Source organism: Battus philenor, unplaced genomic scaffold (assembly GCF_028537555.1).
Source record: "Battus philenor isolate CCGP_79_NKW_IND1 unplaced genomic scaffold, ilBatPhil1.0.hap1 SCAF_24, whole genome shotgun sequence".
Taxonomy (NCBI): Eukaryota; Metazoa; Arthropoda; class Insecta; order Lepidoptera; family Papilionidae; genus Battus; species Battus philenor.
In genome coordinates, this window is record NW_027181687.1 from 4959925 (window position 1) to 4977741 (window position 17817).

At 31.8% G+C, this 17817-nt stretch overlaps 1 protein-coding gene across 1 annotated transcript; it reads left to right on the forward strand.

Moving 5' to 3' along the window:
• Window positions 1–12521: 12521 nt before the first annotated feature.
• LOC137924509 (cytochrome P450 6B7-like) lies at window positions 12522–14747 on the forward strand. Its single transcript, XM_068767895.1, has 2 exons — window positions 12522–13906; window positions 14569–14747. Exons 1-2 carry the CDS (start codon window positions 12541–12543, stop codon window positions 14745–14747), a joined length of 1545 nt encoding a protein of 514 aa, XP_068623996.1. The 5' UTR covers window positions 12522–12540.
• The last annotated feature ends 3070 nt before the right edge of the window (window positions 14748–17817 follow it).

The window sequence follows — 17817 nt, forward strand, 5'->3', positions numbered from 1 at the left end:
CGTGACCAATTTTTATATTAATTAGTGTACCATTTACTATAATTTTACATAATTCAAATTAAGCTTTCGTATTAATTTTTGTGTAGAGAATTTCGTCGACTCGGACTGCCACACATTGTTTAGCCAACATTACACTCGCTTCGGGAATCCCTAATATCATAATCAGTCAGATACAAATAGTACAGCAAAAGAAATTTTCTACAATTCTACTTATACTATTTATGAAAAGACTTTTACTCCCATCTGTTATGAACATAATAAATAAAATTCATAATTTAGGATCATTTACAACGATCACATGTGTGCTTCGTATATATTGTACAATTGTATAACTTGATTTAAATAATTAATTTACCTCATTCTCGTTTGTAATCGAATTTGTATTGTAATTATTTTTATTACTAAATTATGGCATAGCAGTCAACGTGAACATTTTAACCATAGGATGTCCATAGCTGGACATAGGTTTTCCAACGTTCCAGTAATATAAGTGGAAAGCGCATAGCAAATGTCATCTTCCAACTACCTTAACAGAGTCATCTGTCCATCTTATTCTACTATGTAAAGCTGTATCCACTGATAATAATTTTAAAGTCATATTTTGTTTGATTATAATATTATTGTAACTGTTGCTAAATAGATAAAACATTTTAATAAACGACTTCTTGATATATTTAATTAAATCAACATTTTACAACTCTGTGTTCCATTTCGCTGATTATTATTTCGACTCGGTGCCCATTAAAGCCGACAGACAATGGATCGTTCTCTGCTCCGGCAAAATATTGTTTTCTTAATGGTCGAACGTTTACTCCGATAACCAAGGGATGATTTTCCCAGTTGTAATTTTCCATTTTTGTTGAATGCTTTATACCTTTTTAATCTGTGCTTTTAACTTTGTGATTTTTTTTGTCACTCTCTGTGTTCACTGGCTTCAACTGTTGGAAGTTGCTGGATGCAGACCACTTCCAACCGTTCATCTTGTATACTGAATGATTGTTTATAGGTTTTTGTTAAAGCTTTTTGTCACTATTTTATCAAAACGGTATTTATTATTTCTTAAACCATTGAATTTCTGATAGGGTATACCATAATTTAATTGATAGCAAATGAGCTATACCCGTTTCAAGCTTTTACTTCTAAATCCAATCACCCTGTATACACAAATATTTTACTGTAAGCTTGTATTTCTCATTAGATATATGTACATACAGACAGTTACAGAAACTAAACACAAGAAAGTTTGAAGACGTAACAAAGTTTCAGTAGGCGTAAAATCAGAGATACTGTTGTTTTGCCAACACCGACACAATCAAGATTCGTTAGGCTCTGGTAATTTCTAGAAGTTTCAACGTCTTCGGCGGCTTAAAATTTTGTTAAGGACTGTTTATTTTCGGTTACGTCGACTCAAATTGTATATTTCTATTAAAATCGGGCAGCTTTTGTTTTAATTGCAGCAATCACAGAAAGATGATCATGGTATTTAAATTGAGTAAGATTCTCTTACAATGATAACCTAGACGGATTGAAAAAATCACATTTTTGATTAGTTGATAATACTTAATAAAAACGTCAAGTCTTTGTGACAAGGTCTGTAAAAAAATTAGATAGACAACTTCGTCAAGGTCGTTAAATGACGATAAATGTAGGCTGCTTCCAACCAGTCCCATTGAAAATCTTCGAGCGAGACCTCCATCCAGCGTCCTATGACTAAAATAATGATAAAGATGAAGTAAGTACATTTAATATAACGGCGATGTGTAAAAATTATCACAGATGTGTCGATAGATTATTAATTTAGACAAAAGCTTCACGTGTGCCGAATATTCGCTTTTCGATCCAATACAAATTCGTAATACAAATTTTATCAGAAATTTCTAGCAAATTCTCGACCGAATGGAATGGATAAAACGGTATAGCAAATGAAAGAATATTGTACAACAAATGAATCGTGAAAGTTAAGCAAAGATTTTCGAACAGCTCCCGAAGTGAAAATAAGTCGAACATTATGCCAAAGCCGCGAGTGAGTGAAGTGTTAGCAATCTGGTAAGAGAGAATGAGAGGTAGTGAAGCAAATAAAAGTGCAAATTGTGAAAGTGTTCAGTAAATATTCACTGTTGAAAGTGGATTTACGTAAGAGGTCCGCATCGGTGTATTCTTCAACAATGATACGTCACCATGTACCTAGCGTAGCACAGCATCTCTCGTCCAGTAATCTCGGGTAATGAAGTTTGTTCAACTGAAATCCGGAAGAAATAATTACGATTAATACTAATGCAAGCTTTAAACACCCTTTGCATAGGTATTGAAAATTTATGATGAATTTTTATTATTAAAACAAAAATAGAGTAATAATAACGTGAAAAAATACAACTGTTGTCAAAGTAATTCTCACAGACAACCATAGTATTAAACACAAATAGCGGGAAGTCAACGTGTGCATTGTACGACATACTTAAGAATATCATACATGTACAGGGTGGAATTTTTTAACGCCACCTAGAGGGAAAGTACTGTACATACTGGAGATGGACAATTTTACTCAAAGGAAACGTTCGTTTATTTTTAAAAAGAAACAGAACTGCTTTCACAGATTTTCGAAACGCCTAAAATCCGAGATAATGGCACCCTGCACTTTTATATCTTTTTCTTTCTCTAACAAACGTGATAAATTAAACACAAGGAGAACTCAGTTGGCAGGTTGGTGATCGCGGTATGGTAATATGGTACGCTGAAGGCACTGCTTCCAATCCTGTAGAAACTTGTTTGTAAGCAGTGGAAATCCTTTATAATTATTGTATAAATTACGAAATATGTAACATTGTACCCCGGGAAGCTAACCCGCGACTTACGAGCGCATTCCTAAAACTTTATCATTGGGATATTACTGCCATATTTATATAACTGTATTATAACGCATTAATTATTAGTACATACGTATACTATAAATTAATACATTATACTAATAAAAGTATAAATACAATAATACATAAAAACAGTAAATCACCATGAATAAAGTTCGGCCTTTCCCGAGAGAAAAACCTTATGAATATATGTAATCGATCGTAACAAAAACTTCTTAATTATTTTCGTTATAATTATCCTGGAAGTAAAGACTTACATCACCCCATACATACAATTCCTTGACTCAAATTATTGTACAAATGTACTGCCGTCAAATAATCTTTTACTAATTTGTTCTTCTTACAATTCCGTCTTCGTTTCTTCTTGTACTATCTAAACCACTTTGACATAAACTGCTCCTTGGAATTAAAAACGTCAGCTTGTCGTTGTTTGTTTATAAAGAAAGTTGGAGAACTATCGACGGAAAAATTGCTGCGATTATCTTCACTTTACACATGTAATTACTTTAATCGTGTACCGCTCCTCCCCTTCCGTTTAACGATATGTTCATTACTCATTAGATAACATGTATTGTATTTAATATATTCATATACCTGTAATAGTATATTACTTCTTTAACCCTTAATTAGGCGCATGGGGTCAGGGCCACTTGAAATTCAAAAAATATTGGCTTATAGTCTTCAGAGCGTACTAACGCTCTTTCTAGCTTCCTAACTCCCCTCGAGGTACGCAAATTAGTCGCATTTAGAACATTAACTCTTGCACACACATCGCTGTCCTTTAGAGAGCTGACACCATGCGCCCAGTTACGTTCCATTTTTTGGCGAAGGTAAGTATTTACTTTTGTGATTTTTTTGTGTTCATATTAGTATATTGTTTACTATTTATCTTTGTATGTGTGTATTTTGATACGGTATGATTTCTTTATGTATTTTTGAGATTTTTTCTATGCTTTTTCTTTTTTTTTGAATTGAAATGCCTAACGACAAACAAGTATTGCAATGGCTGGATGAAGAGCAAGATATCGCTGGTTCACATTCGCAAGACGAAACTTTAAACAATACTGTCATTGATAGTGCTCATAATTCAGAAAGCGAAATTGAGGAGTCTGAACATATCCAAGACATCCCTGTATCAACGGAAGATAATTATTTTTTATCTCGACATACTCAGAGAAATGGCATGAAAGTGAAACGGTGTAAAGTACCACCATCGAACGCATTAAGGACTCGAGCACAAAATATTATTTTACATTTACCTGGAGTATAAACATATCTGGCATCAACGCATTTGTCATACACAACGCGAATACTAGAAAGACATATACACGGATTTCTTTGAAGAAAATGGCTGCGGCACTTGTGGAAGATCACCAAAAACGTCGCATACAACTACGTGCTGTACCAGCGACAACAAAAAAACGGCTCCATGAAGTTTATAATGTGAACAAGGCGGTTTATCAATCGATAGCTTAGCGCGGGCGCTGTTCATCATGTCCTAAAAAGGACGACAAAAAAGTGCCAACAAAATGTTTCAAGTGTCGTAAATTTATTTGTCAGCAACACTTAAGGATTTACTGCGTCGGATGCAGAACAGAAGATTCCGCTGATGAGGCTGAATAAACTTTATTTCTTAAGTTGATCTCGGCTATGCCAAAAAAATTAGTTTAAAGAGAGGTTTACTGTTTGTGTTTTTTTTTAATATTTTTAATGTCACAGTAAGTATTTGTTTCTTAAAGTTAAGTATATTAAAGGACTTTATTAATTACTATAGAAATCTATTAAGTTTTATTCCTTTTTGATAATCTTTTCCCAATGTTTTTTTGGGGTCATTTAAGACCCCATGCGCCTAATTGAGTGATTTTCTTAATGCGCCTAATTAAGGGTTAATAGCCAATAATCTTTTAATGTATTTACAATTCTGGCAATGTTAATCTACGACGGTAAGTCAAACGTTACAAAAGCAGATATAGTGTTGCATATATTAACTTTATTTGGCTAGAGGCATCAAAGTTTTAAAGTGGTCAATGTAAAGCTTACATGCTTTCAATTAGTGGTAAATGCAATGCAAAAACAAAGGTTTTAGAATAATAATAAATAGCATAATTATTTATTATCTCTTTCGGCAGACTTTATACTGCCAAAAGAAATTGTCCGATCGTATTCCAAAGGTAAAAATAAATGTATCATATGTACAAATACATCTTTATATGTGTATGTATATATATATAGAGAGAGAGAGAAAAAGAGAGAGAGAGAGAGAGAAAGAAAGAGAGAGAGAGAGAATCATTTATTACCCTTTTTCAATTACGATACTCACCAGGGTTAGTTTGATTTTGATTTGTTTTTGTGTATAGAGTTAGAGTTTCCGTACACGTAGACACTTGAGGAGACAAATCTGGTTTTAAATAAGCGGCCGAGCGAACATCTGCACCGGACATAAATCCACAGCAAGACTCGAAGCGACCGCTATAAATCAGAAACTCTACGTAGAATATTCATGAGTGAGTTACATTTACCTCCTTTGTCTTATTATATCTAGGCAACACTGGATTTGTGCGTATTTTGTACGGACTAAGTGAATCAATGCAACATACAGTGATATGAATATATTTCAATGATATTTAATGATTCTTCTTAAAGGTTCCTTGATGCCTATCAACAAACTTACAATACTCATAGAGATTCAAGTTACTTGCAATTTCATAATACAAAATCTTACACAATTCCATCATCTCTTGGGTTCTATTTGGTAGCGTATATAGGAACAATCATATGAAAGGAAGAATCTCATAAAGATATTAATTTCTTCACATTTTTTGTTCAAATACAGATTCTCATATCGCATGCTTGATACTATCGTCGCTCTATTAAACAGAAAATGTGTTAGCAAAGAAATAAAACTAATGGAGGCATATTGGTGAAACATATTTTAAATCTGTTTTAAATTTAGTTTTAAAGTTAGTTATTTACCACTGGTAATCCAACAGAAAAATTAAATAAATAAAAAAATCAAACTGTTCATCTTAAAGCTGTATAATTAAAGTTTTAATAATAAATTATTCATTCTAATTAAATAACGAATACTTCTAAAAAAAAATTTTCTATTTCGTACATGGTAAAATTTTAGTAATTTTCATTGTGGAACACTATTTTTTTGATCAACTCCTAATACATATTATTTTTCTATGTTCCACGTCTAATGTTTGACAGGTTGTAATAGGTGTTTAAATTCCCTCTTTAAATTGTATGAGAAAGAATAGTGCTGTTTTTGACATTTTCCTTGTAACTTTTCCATTTTTTCCGAAAGAACATTTCTCACGTCTTTACGAAAATATGAAAAATTTGTCGAATTAGTTGATCCATTTTTGAGTTATGAGCTTAGTAAAAAATGTGTGATGTTCACACTTCTATATTATTCTATATAAATTGAATCATACAAATGTTTGTTTGTACATGTTTCAATTTATAGGAGAATTGAATTAATATTTGACTAATTTCAGGTGACACACGTTCTTTTAAATTTTATAACAAAGCTTAATCACCTAAACCATGTAAAGAAGAAATGGCACATATAAGGATAACAAATTCAAGATGTTTATTTCATATAACAATCCGCACAAAGCCCACTTTGTAGGTTTCTCTCGAAGAATAAACTTTGGCACTAACGTCTAGGGTCGGGGAAAAAGTTTTTTCATATTTTAAAAAGTTGAAATAAAATCTGTTTTGTATCCCGCGGGTTTTGATACAATATGTTACTCATATTGTTTTTCTACTTGCCAAAATGAGCGAATCTAACGAAGAAATTTATAACCCTTATTAGTAGTATTACACATAAGAAAAAGTTTTATGAAAACATTTACAATTTAGGAATAAAATCGTTTTATCCATTATTAAAAAGTCAGCATTGTTTTTAAACAAGTAGAACCAAATTGGCATAGTATTAAGTCCATCATAATGGAAGAGCTAAAGATTGATCGAATTTAAATTCAAACTCAAAAAATCTTTGATCAAGTCAGCATTTGCTTGCGCTTGAATCGTCCATTATTCTAACATTATAAGTAGTAAGCCGCTACTGGCTCGGAACACTTATTTGGTTAAAGAGTCGGCAAGAAAAAAATATTAGCACTTTGAAATATGATTTAATAATTTTTCATTTGTACATTATAACATAAACCATGCAAATGAATCCATAAACCAAGTTACACACATTTTGATTAACTAAAAACTTTAAAACTATGACAAATTTTATAAAATAATGAACTTTTGTTTTTAGATTTATAACTAATAAAAAGTAGAGCTAAGATGGATGATGGTGATGGTGGATCTTTATTATAAATGCGTATACTCAGACCCATAAATTATTTAATTTTTAAACACGAAATTTAAGTATTACGAGTTTTTTTTATATATCTCGTATATATTATACGTATGTCACTATTTTTCATATAAGATTTTAAATTATGGCGTAGAAATAAAATTTTATTAAAAATTAATTGCGAATCAAAATATATATAGATTTAATGTCGGCAGCGCTGTCACTTAATAAGATACAATAAAAGGGAAAACTATGGTAGATAGTATAAGACAAAATCAAGATTAAATATCAGTTTTCAGCGGCTGGAAATAGTACAATTCCTCAAAAATGCTCGTTATTTGAGTGCCATCAAAATTTCTTTCTCAGATCTCTAAAATAAAGTTGTGCCATATGCGGTTTTTACCTAAATAACTTTTTACGCATTTAAATCTGTCAGTACTTGAAAAGATTAATAAATAGTGTTAAATTGTGGATTACTAAAAAAAAACCCATACGAAATAAATGATGATCAAAGGACTATGAAAGTTCAAGGAGTAGATTCAATGTATAGTCATAAGGTAACTTTGTGTTTAACTTAATATTTGTAAGGCATCGATCTAACTATTACATAACATTGCAAACTAGATCAATGAACTGTTACAGTCCAAGAAATATCTATTCAAGTAATAAGGTAATTCCAGGTGATATTAAAAGGGCATCGTACAGATTTGGATTTTCTTTTACGGTGACGAAGACTATGGTAGTCTTTAATGTATACTAACCGATGAGACAGCAATAAATAAGCAAAATATCATATAATTACAAAAAGTAAGACTTGTTTAGTTCAAAGTGCGTTTAGTTCTTGGTAATAATTCTTATTTGATATGATTAAAAAATCAAAATGTTTCGACCCCATATCCTTGTCCTAGTATCAACAGATTTTCATCCGTTTCGGTCGTATAAAAATTCTTAAGACAGTCTTAAAGATTATTATCAAATACCATATCCAGTAATATTTCTAAAAAGTCCCATAAGTTAATATGTCCAAAAAATTATGATGTATTAAATAAAATAGCAAATTAAACACAAATAAGCGATAAAAGATATCTTAAATGTATTCGTCAAACCAATTAACTTTTCCGATAAAGATATATATATATATATAGCACTACAATGAACTTGAAGAATGACTTTTATAATACGATAAATGTTTGGTTTATTGAATTATATTGATAATGTTGTTTAGTGTGATAACAACGATATATGCTATAATAATGAGCAGTGGAAACCCACTGCTAGAGGTCCTGGATTTACGATTGTTGGTTGCGGGTTCGATTATTGGAATACAACCTTATGCAATTCACGCTTTGTCCATTTATTTCATAGGACTACCGCTACAACTTTCCAGAGGATGGGCAGCAGCATTGTCTGCGTATCATAATGTCGCACACTGGCCGCCAACCCGCCTGCCACGTGTGGCGATTATAATGCATTCTCCATAGATATATTTGGAGTAGTCCTATACCTTAAAGTGGGTGTCTATGGACTGAAACGGCGACTGATATCACAATATATTATGTAAAAAATTAAAAGCATTTGAAGCATTGTATTAACACTGAAATGTATATCACATGTAAAAATGTAGGTGCTTTCAGATTTATGTGATTTATAAGAAGAAATAACTTAAAGAAGTTATTAGTATAAGCCAGCTGAAATATAAATATATTAAAAAAATATATTAAATATAAAATATGCAAATCATTTATCGTCACTGGCTTTAGATACGCCTTTTTCCTTAAACATATTTGTACATGAATTATCAGTAATCACCTAATAATGATTATCTAATGACTATTTTATCTTTATCATATTTCAATTCATAAGTTGCAATATCATAGATTGGAAAAGGTTAAGTGTTTGTCTATAATAGCAATCTATTATGTTATTGTAGATATTATCTAGAAAATTAAAAATGGAACAATAGTTTAGGTTATTATTACCTCACTGTTATTATTTACTTAAATATGACTAAAAACAAAAGTATAAACAAATTATTTTTTGTTTTATTAAATTATTAACGTTTAGATATATGCTATAATATTTTGGCAAGGGCTAAATAGCCCTGGCGTAAATACGCCTGCAACAGATAAACATGGTTATTTTTTTATTTTTATTAATAAATTAAATTTATCATATATTATGTAATGTTGTTGGCGAACCTATTTCAATTAAATGAATAAATATTAAACTTTCAAAATATTTTTTAGTCACCGATCTATGTAGAGCAACGTAAAAAATTACTGCGACAGAATGGAAACCGGCGACAGTAAATCAAAAACCAGAAGCCATTCGTCCATTCGTTGTTGCATAAATCAGAAAAATGTTTAGTTCGATGTTTCTAACTGGGACACCATACTATATATTTGATAAAAAAAGTGAAACAAGATTGGAAAAACTAACAATATGCACAGTTTTTTTTAGCATACTGACTATTAACAAAGGATATATGCAAAGAATATATACACCATTATCATCATTATTACCACCATTATCACCATTATCATCATTATTACTAGAACTGTCCCACAAATTCCAAATATACTGTTTGCAAGTGGCCTGCATCCAGAAGCTTACGATGACCTGAACAAGGTCATCTATCAACCTAATGGGTGAATGACCTGCGCTGCTCTTGCCGATTTGTGGTATACACTCTAAAACCATAAGGCTCCTGTGGTCAAAATTTGAACAGACAAGCTGGTTAAGGTAGTCAGAAGACGCTGAATGCACGCCTTTTCCAAGGGGTCTTGATGAAAATCTATGAGGGATATATTATCTACTAGTGTAGTAGTGTAATAGACTATATTTTCAGTTATGTTTTAATTCATTTTGTTCGAGAGTTTGATGACACTTTCTTTGTTGCCAAAAATGATACCCTTATCATACACGCGAAAAGATAAGCGAATATTATCGATGAAAAGATGTCAGTTTTTATTCACCAGCGGGTAAATTGGATGTCAATTTTTTAATAGAATCTGCAATTATACCAGGGTGAATCAAAAAGTTCTTAGAAGTGCATATATATGAAACCTTTTTGGATCAAGTTCGATATTCAAATTAAAGAGTGTCTATCACACTATATTTATGCAGACTGTCACATGTTTTTGTCAGTTCGTTCGCATGTAATAAATTTTTTTGTGCAACGAGTTGCTAAAAAGTCAAAATTATGGATAAAAGTGAGTTACGTGCGGTGATAAAATATCTCAGTTTGAAAAAAATGTCTACGGAGGAAATTTTTTTGGACATTCAGCAGGCATTAGGGGGTGATGCTGTACCCTATTTTACGGTTGCGTACTGGATGGCTGAATTTAAAAGAGGTAGATCAAGCTGTAAAGATGACCCGCATTCTGGGCGGCCTTCAACCTCCGTTACAGAAGAAAATGTCAAAAAGGTTGAGAATCTGGTTTCGGAAGACAGAAGAATGACTATAAAACATATAGCTGAGATCCTAAAGATATCTTTTGGTAGCATTCAATCCATTTTAATTGATTCACTGGGGTTCAAAAAAGTGTCTGCAAGATGGGTGCCACGAATGTTAACCGACGAAAACAAAAAGCGACGTTTGGAAATTTCCAAGCGTAATCTCGAAATGTTCCAGCGTGATTCGGATAATTTTTGCCGTCGTCTTGTCACCATGGATGAAACGTGGGTCCACCATTTTGATCCTGAAACTAAAAGACAAAGCATGTCTTGGAAACGACCATCCTCTCCATCCATTAAGAAATTTCGAGTTGCTCCTACCGCTGGCAAAGTTATGGCCTCTGTGTTCTGGGATAGTGAAGGAATCCTTTTTATTGATTACATGCCAAAAGGCCAGACGATTACTGGACCCTATTATGCAAATTTAATCCCGAAAGTGCGTGAAACGATTAAAGAAAAACGTCGTGGAAAACTGTCGTTGGGCGTGTTGTTCCTTCAAGATAACGCTCCTGCTCATCGATCGGAAGTTGCGCTCAACGCAATCCGCTGTGCTGGCTTCAATCTTCTTGACCACCCACTATATTCTCCGGACTTAGCCCCAAGTGATTTTCACTTATTTCCAAAATTAAAAGAGGAAATTCGTGGAACAAAATTTCACGATAATGACGCGGTTATAGCTGCCGTAGAGGACTATTTCGAGAGTCAAGAAAATATTTTTTTTTCACAAGGAATAAGGAAGTTAGAAACGCGTTATTGTAAATGCATTGCATTGGAGGGAGATTATGTAGAAAAATAAAATATTATTATTTAAATCTTTGCATTTTTTAATATTGATTCCAAGGTCAGGGTTCTGTGCAAATATAAACGCTTTTTGTATATGTACCACTGTTAACATATCGTATGAGTACAGATATAAATATAAAAATTAGGATATTTTTTTATTTATGTTTAATTTATTTTAGCTGCCCAGTATATACAAATAATTAAAACGAAGGAAAACCAAATTTTTTGTGTGTCAAAAATTATCCAACAAAAAAATTATTCAATCCTAGATTCAACTCCTGATTTGATACTTATGATGGAGACGTGAGAAAGACAACGAGAATCCTACGCAGAGAGTCTTCTACACAGGACGTTTTCCACAACACTGAAACTTTAAGTACTAGTAAAATTCACTGTTCCCTCGGAACTAAATACATCTAACCGAGTATTTTAACTAGACAACAAAATTACTACGAATAAATTCGTAATGAATTTGTATGCGATGAAGCTACGCTCACACCGAGAGGCTTGAAAGCGAAATCTTACTGTAAACTGCTTAAGGATATAAGTGTCCACCGTCAAAAGTGAACACCGGTTCATTCCTGAAAAGGACATCTAAAGCATCAAAAAGCAGCAAAATTTGGTTCTAAAAGAAGGGTGTCTGGTCAGTGAAGTAATATACCAATTCAATGCAACGAGGTCTCTTTTAATAAAATGAAATAAGAATAAATAAATATTTTTGGTTTAATGTAAGTTTAGATTTGTTGAAATAAAAGAAAGTATCTTTAAAAATGCTATGCACGTGGGACCAGTTTTTTTTTTGCATATAAATATTAATCTTAAATACAGATTCCAAAAATTTAACACTGAAGAAGAGATTGTTATACCTTATAAGCGGAAAATTCACGTATTTTTAAGTCATTAGTCACGAAATAAACTATAAACGTGCTAGATACCTTAACAGTGTTGATGTGATAAAAAACTGCTTCGTAATTTTACATTCAACTATATTTTATCTTGCTTTAACGAAAATCATTAAAACAAGATAAAAAAGCATGATTTAAACACAAACGATACATTGCACTGACGTAAATTACAATTAGTTTCAATACAGTCAGACGTGTTTTTAAAAATCTTGTAATGTTTCTTGTAGTTATAATAGTAATTTTAGCTATTTACTTATATGGTACTAGAACATTTAAATATTGGGAAATACGTAATATTAAACACGATAAACCAATATTTTTAGTCGGTACAAATTTAAAAAACTACTTAGCTCAACGTAATGTGACTCAACAAGCTGAAAGCGTATATTGGAGATATCCAAACGAGAAAGTTGTTGGTTTTTATAGAGGTTGGCGTCCGGAGTTGTTGATCAGAGATCCGGATATTGTAAGAAGTGTATTAAAGAGTGATTTTTCGCATTTCCATAAACGTGGCTTGAACCAGCATGAGAAAGTTGAGCCAATGTTACGTAATTTGTTTTTTGTTGAAGGCGATGTATGGCGAATGTTGCGGCACCGTACTACGCCGGCTTTTACAACAAGTAAGTTGAAAGCAATGTTCCCATTAGTACTGGATTGTATAGAGAGAATACAACAAAGAATTTCTTTATTGACCATCAATGATGTCGCGACAATAACCAGTACTTATGATCTGATGTCCCGATATACAACAGACCTTATATGTGCGACTGGATTTAACATCGAAGCAGGTGCTCTTAAAGACGATGACTCTCATCTTTTAAAATTAGGCAAAAGGATTTTCTCAGCTGATATTCGAGACATAGTCGTATTTGCTCTTAAAGATATATTACCAGAAATATCTTCAAAATTATATACTTTCCATTCTGATATCGAACACAACTTCTTCTCACTTATCAGAAATGTTATTAGATTAAAAAATGATAAACAAGCCACAGAAAGGACAGATTTTATTGATCTACTATTAGAGTGCAAAAACAAAGGTCCAATGGTTGACCTGTCAATAGACAAAACGAAACCTGACGGAACTCCAGAAATAGTGACAGAAGTTATGGATGAAGAATTAATGGCTGCACAGGCTTTTATATATTTCGTCGCAGGATCTGGAACATCAGCTTCAGTAATGAGCTTTATCTTGCACCAACTTGCAAATAATCCCGACGTACAACAGAAAGCCCAGGAAGAAATTGATAGAATACTTCTTAAATATAATAACAATTTCACATACGATGGTATTAAGGAAATGTCGTATGTTTTAAGTATACTTAAGGAGGGCTTACGCATGTTTCCGCCTATAGGATTCATCAGCAGAAAATGTACACGCCCTTATACATTCGAAGACTTAAATTTAACTATTGATAAAGATGTCACAGTTATCATACCTGTTAAAGCATTACACAACGATCCTTTATATTTTGACGATCCAGATGAATTTCGCCCCGACCGGTTTTATTTGAAAAATATGAAACCAAATAAAAAACGTATATTTATACCATTTGGAGATGGGCCAAGATCTTGCGTTGGTAAGCTATTTTTAATATGATATTAATTTGCATAAGTATTACACTTCACTTTCCATCTTTTTACTGTTTTTTCACTTTATAAATAATATACATAGGCACGTTAATATAAATATCATCACAAGCTTGTCCCAAAGATTTCCAATCATACCGGTAAAAAGCGCCTTGCAACCAGTCTTCCAGCCACCATAACAAGGTCATCTGTACTCTAGTTTCATTAAAAATTTGTAATAAATTAATCTTTAGAATTGCAATAATTTGTTTTTGGTACAAAAAAGCTAACGACCGACAAGTCCGTACATCCGTTGATAAGCGCAATGACTCTTCTATAAATCAGGCCAAATTTACACGAGTTTCATACTACAATACACTGTTTTTAGTTTATTAGTTAAGTATTGTTCATGGTGTTTATAAATAGTTTGGATAAAGTAACCTACTAGTAATTTTTATTTTTAATATTGATTAGTGTTTTAAAGTATTGAGCAGTATCAGCAAATAATTTAAATGAATGACCGGTAGCAACAACGTGTTTTAAAATTTTCACTTACGTATTATCGTTATCTATATTGACTTTATTAGCGCAAAAATTCTTGCACTTTGTCCGGCTATAATCACTATTTAAATTTGATAAAAAAACTTTTTTTTAGAAAATTTAACTGTTTTAGGTAACCGAATGGCTATGCTACAAAATGTTTCGGGTTTGGCGGCAGTACTTTCACACTTCAACGTAGAACCAGCTCCGAATACAGAACGCTACCCTGAACTTGTTCCGTCCACTAATCTTATTCAAATTTGCAAAAATGGACTACCCTTACAATTTCGTAGACGAAAAACCGTGTCATAATAGATGAATTTCGAAAATTTACGACTTATTTAACAATAAGAAACTATCAAACTACAGACGTTTATATCGGTGGTAGCAATAATAATATTCATATTTTGTAAAAGTTATAAAAAAAGCATTATTGCGTACATTTTGGATACATCAAAATTCACTAAAATTAACAATCAGAACCATCTATTGACAAACAGCGAAAACTTAGTTGCGCTACCTGTAAATAGCGTAGCCAATTCAACACACACTATTAGGCTTATTAAATATTTAATAAAAAATATAGTAGGTTTTCTAACTAAACATAGGTTATTTTCTCAACAGTTATGATCAAATATGTATAAAAGAAATTGTTAATGATTATTTTTATTTATTAACTTATTTTTTGTTAGATATTAAATTATTTTAGATAATTTAACATTAAGGATTTAATAAATATATAAATGTTATTAAATATAAACAAATCTAATCCATTGTAACATACGATATACTAGAAATAACTTCGTGACAATTTAGTGGGTGATAGCTTGCAGCTATTTAAAATTTATTGGGAATGTCTGAATACATTGTGAGAGATTTATTTGCCTGCCGAATGACTACTACAACCGACGAGTGATCGAAATAATAAATAAGTTCAATTTGTCACTACGTAGAACGCTATAGTTTTTTTTTAATACATTAACGTCCCACAAAAACAAAATTTCTCACCCTAAAAGTCGCTATCTCTGTCTTTTAATCATAATCATCATCGTTATTTCATCACTAGGACCAGTTTTCCTGTGTTTTTGAGCGACCTTTACTAAATGTTTTGTCCACATTGTGGGTAGACGTTCCCCCCTGCGCCTACAGATCCGTAGTAAATAATAATGTAATATATTTACCACATTACATTCTTTTAATATTTTTTTGTGTCTTTATGATTGTATCTCCATTCGATTAGAGTAAGATATACCTATATTAGGGTATAAATTTACGTAAAATGAAACGTTGGCTCAAAATGGAAAGCACTTTTGTATCTGGAATTCCAGGGATCCCAATGGGCGGTTGATATAAATAACTACTAATATTACTAACAATTCTTCTCTCGCTTGTGCGTATACAGACCAAAAAATTGTACATTTTGTTCATTTATTAGTGCCTTTTTGAAGCGATCTCCTTAACTTCCTAGCTAAAAATGAGTAAGTTAATTTACATCCGAATATGTGGCCCTTCCGTAACCTAAGAGTCAAGCAGTTTTTACTTAATTTGTGTGTGATCACTTGTTACGTGCTTATTTTAGTAATTAAGTTGTAATTTTTTTAAGTTTTGTATAAATTATACAAGATAGTATGGATACTGTTACGTGTTTTCACTAGATGTCAATAATGTATATCTACTACAGATGTTTTTGTACATACGTCGAATAAAAAATATTTATTTCAAAGCAATGTTTAAATTATATCTATAGTTAAATATCAATGTCTGTCTGCACTTTTTGACCTGTGTAAAAACGTTATCGTTCGTGATAAACGTACGAGTATGACTATGCAAACATTTTATCTAAATTCTTAAAATTATTATTATATAAATTATTATACGTAATATACACATGAAACGGTAATAAAACAATGTATACATTGGATTTTGAATATTTGCTCAAAGAGGCAACGAGCGACGACACAACAGAAAAAAATGTAAATATTAAACAAAATGGTTTAAATACAAATTGGATTAAAAAATTTATATCTATGATTATATCTTTTATTGACGTTAGAATATCACCGATTCGAGCATGAAAAACAGGCGATGAAAACTAAGCGGACGCATTTTTTAAATGATAAAAGAAGTATATATTTAAAAAATTGAAATACTTATCTTACACTATCGTATCGTACTTATAATATAGTTTAAAAGTTGTTTCTTTTTATGAAATCATTAACAGTAAGCTTTAGCAAGCAAATTTCTTCACGTGTTTTTTTTACAAGTTCAGTATAGCATAGGTTCACAAAGTGGACAGAAGACCTAGCGTCTGCATCTAACGAGTTTGTTGGAAGATGCAGGATACAGACCGGTTCCAACCCTTTCGTGTGGATAATAATAAGGGAGGCCCATCTTCAGCAGTGGACATCCTGTGCAACTCTGTAAACAGTAACTGCAACTCTGTTTTGGAACCTATACATTACCCATAGAAAGGTTTATTAACTCGATGAAGTTGGTAAACTCTTAGTTGGAAACGTTATCGACAAACTAAAATTGTTAATAGCTTATGAAATAAAACAAAACTCTATTATATCAACTTGATTTTATATCATCCATGCTATGGGAGTTTTCACGCAATTCTCAAAACGAATTCCTTACGCCATAATGAGATAAAGAAAACTTCTGGGTACGCCCCGTGGGCAATCGAACTTTGGTAACTTTTGGAAGAGTATAAATTTTGATTATACACATAAATGATATGATATCTTTAACGTTATATATGTATGTGTACGAAAAAATCTAAATAAAAAGAGTTTAAATGGAAAATAACTAACAACGTTAGTGTAATGAAACTTCAAACAACCTCTTTCTATGATAGAAATAATGCCTGCCGTGTATTTTTTTGTCAAGTTTTATATTTCAAATTCTTTTTTTCATAGTCTTGTAGTTGAGTGTAAAATAATATATAACCCTTATTCATGAAAATATATTATTTATAATTTATGGAATTGAAGACGCCACGAGGGTCCCCTTTGAATGGACTAGCGACATATTCAATGTCGTGGGAAGTTGCTTGATACGGGCAGTGGACAACCGGTTAATGTAAGAATATTTATGGGAGGGATAAGCCTTGCAATTTATCAACTGACATAATTAAATTATTGAACAGCAAAGTCAATATTGGCAATACAGCTAATTTTGTGCAAATATTATGTCTTAGCGGCCTCATAAAAGTTAAGTAATTAATCATTTTTACATATAATACGTTGGTGGTAATGAAACATTTTAGAACTGGCTGGTTTAAAAATAAATGTCAAAAAAAATTAAGATTCGAAAATAGGAGTTCTATTTTCGAATCTTAATTTTTTTTACTTATGTTTTCAATTAAATAACATTTTTCAAG

Bases quoted from the DNA above. Each gene is read 5' to 3' on its own strand.
- LOC137924509 (XM_068767895.1), top strand. From the start codon at position 12,541: ATGTTTCTTGTAGTTATAATAGTAATTTTAGCTATTTACTTATATGGT. The intron at 13,907-14,568 runs GTAAGCTATTTT...TAACTGTTTTAG, and splicing joins TGGGCCAAGATCTTGCGTTG to GTAACCGAATGGCTATGCTA.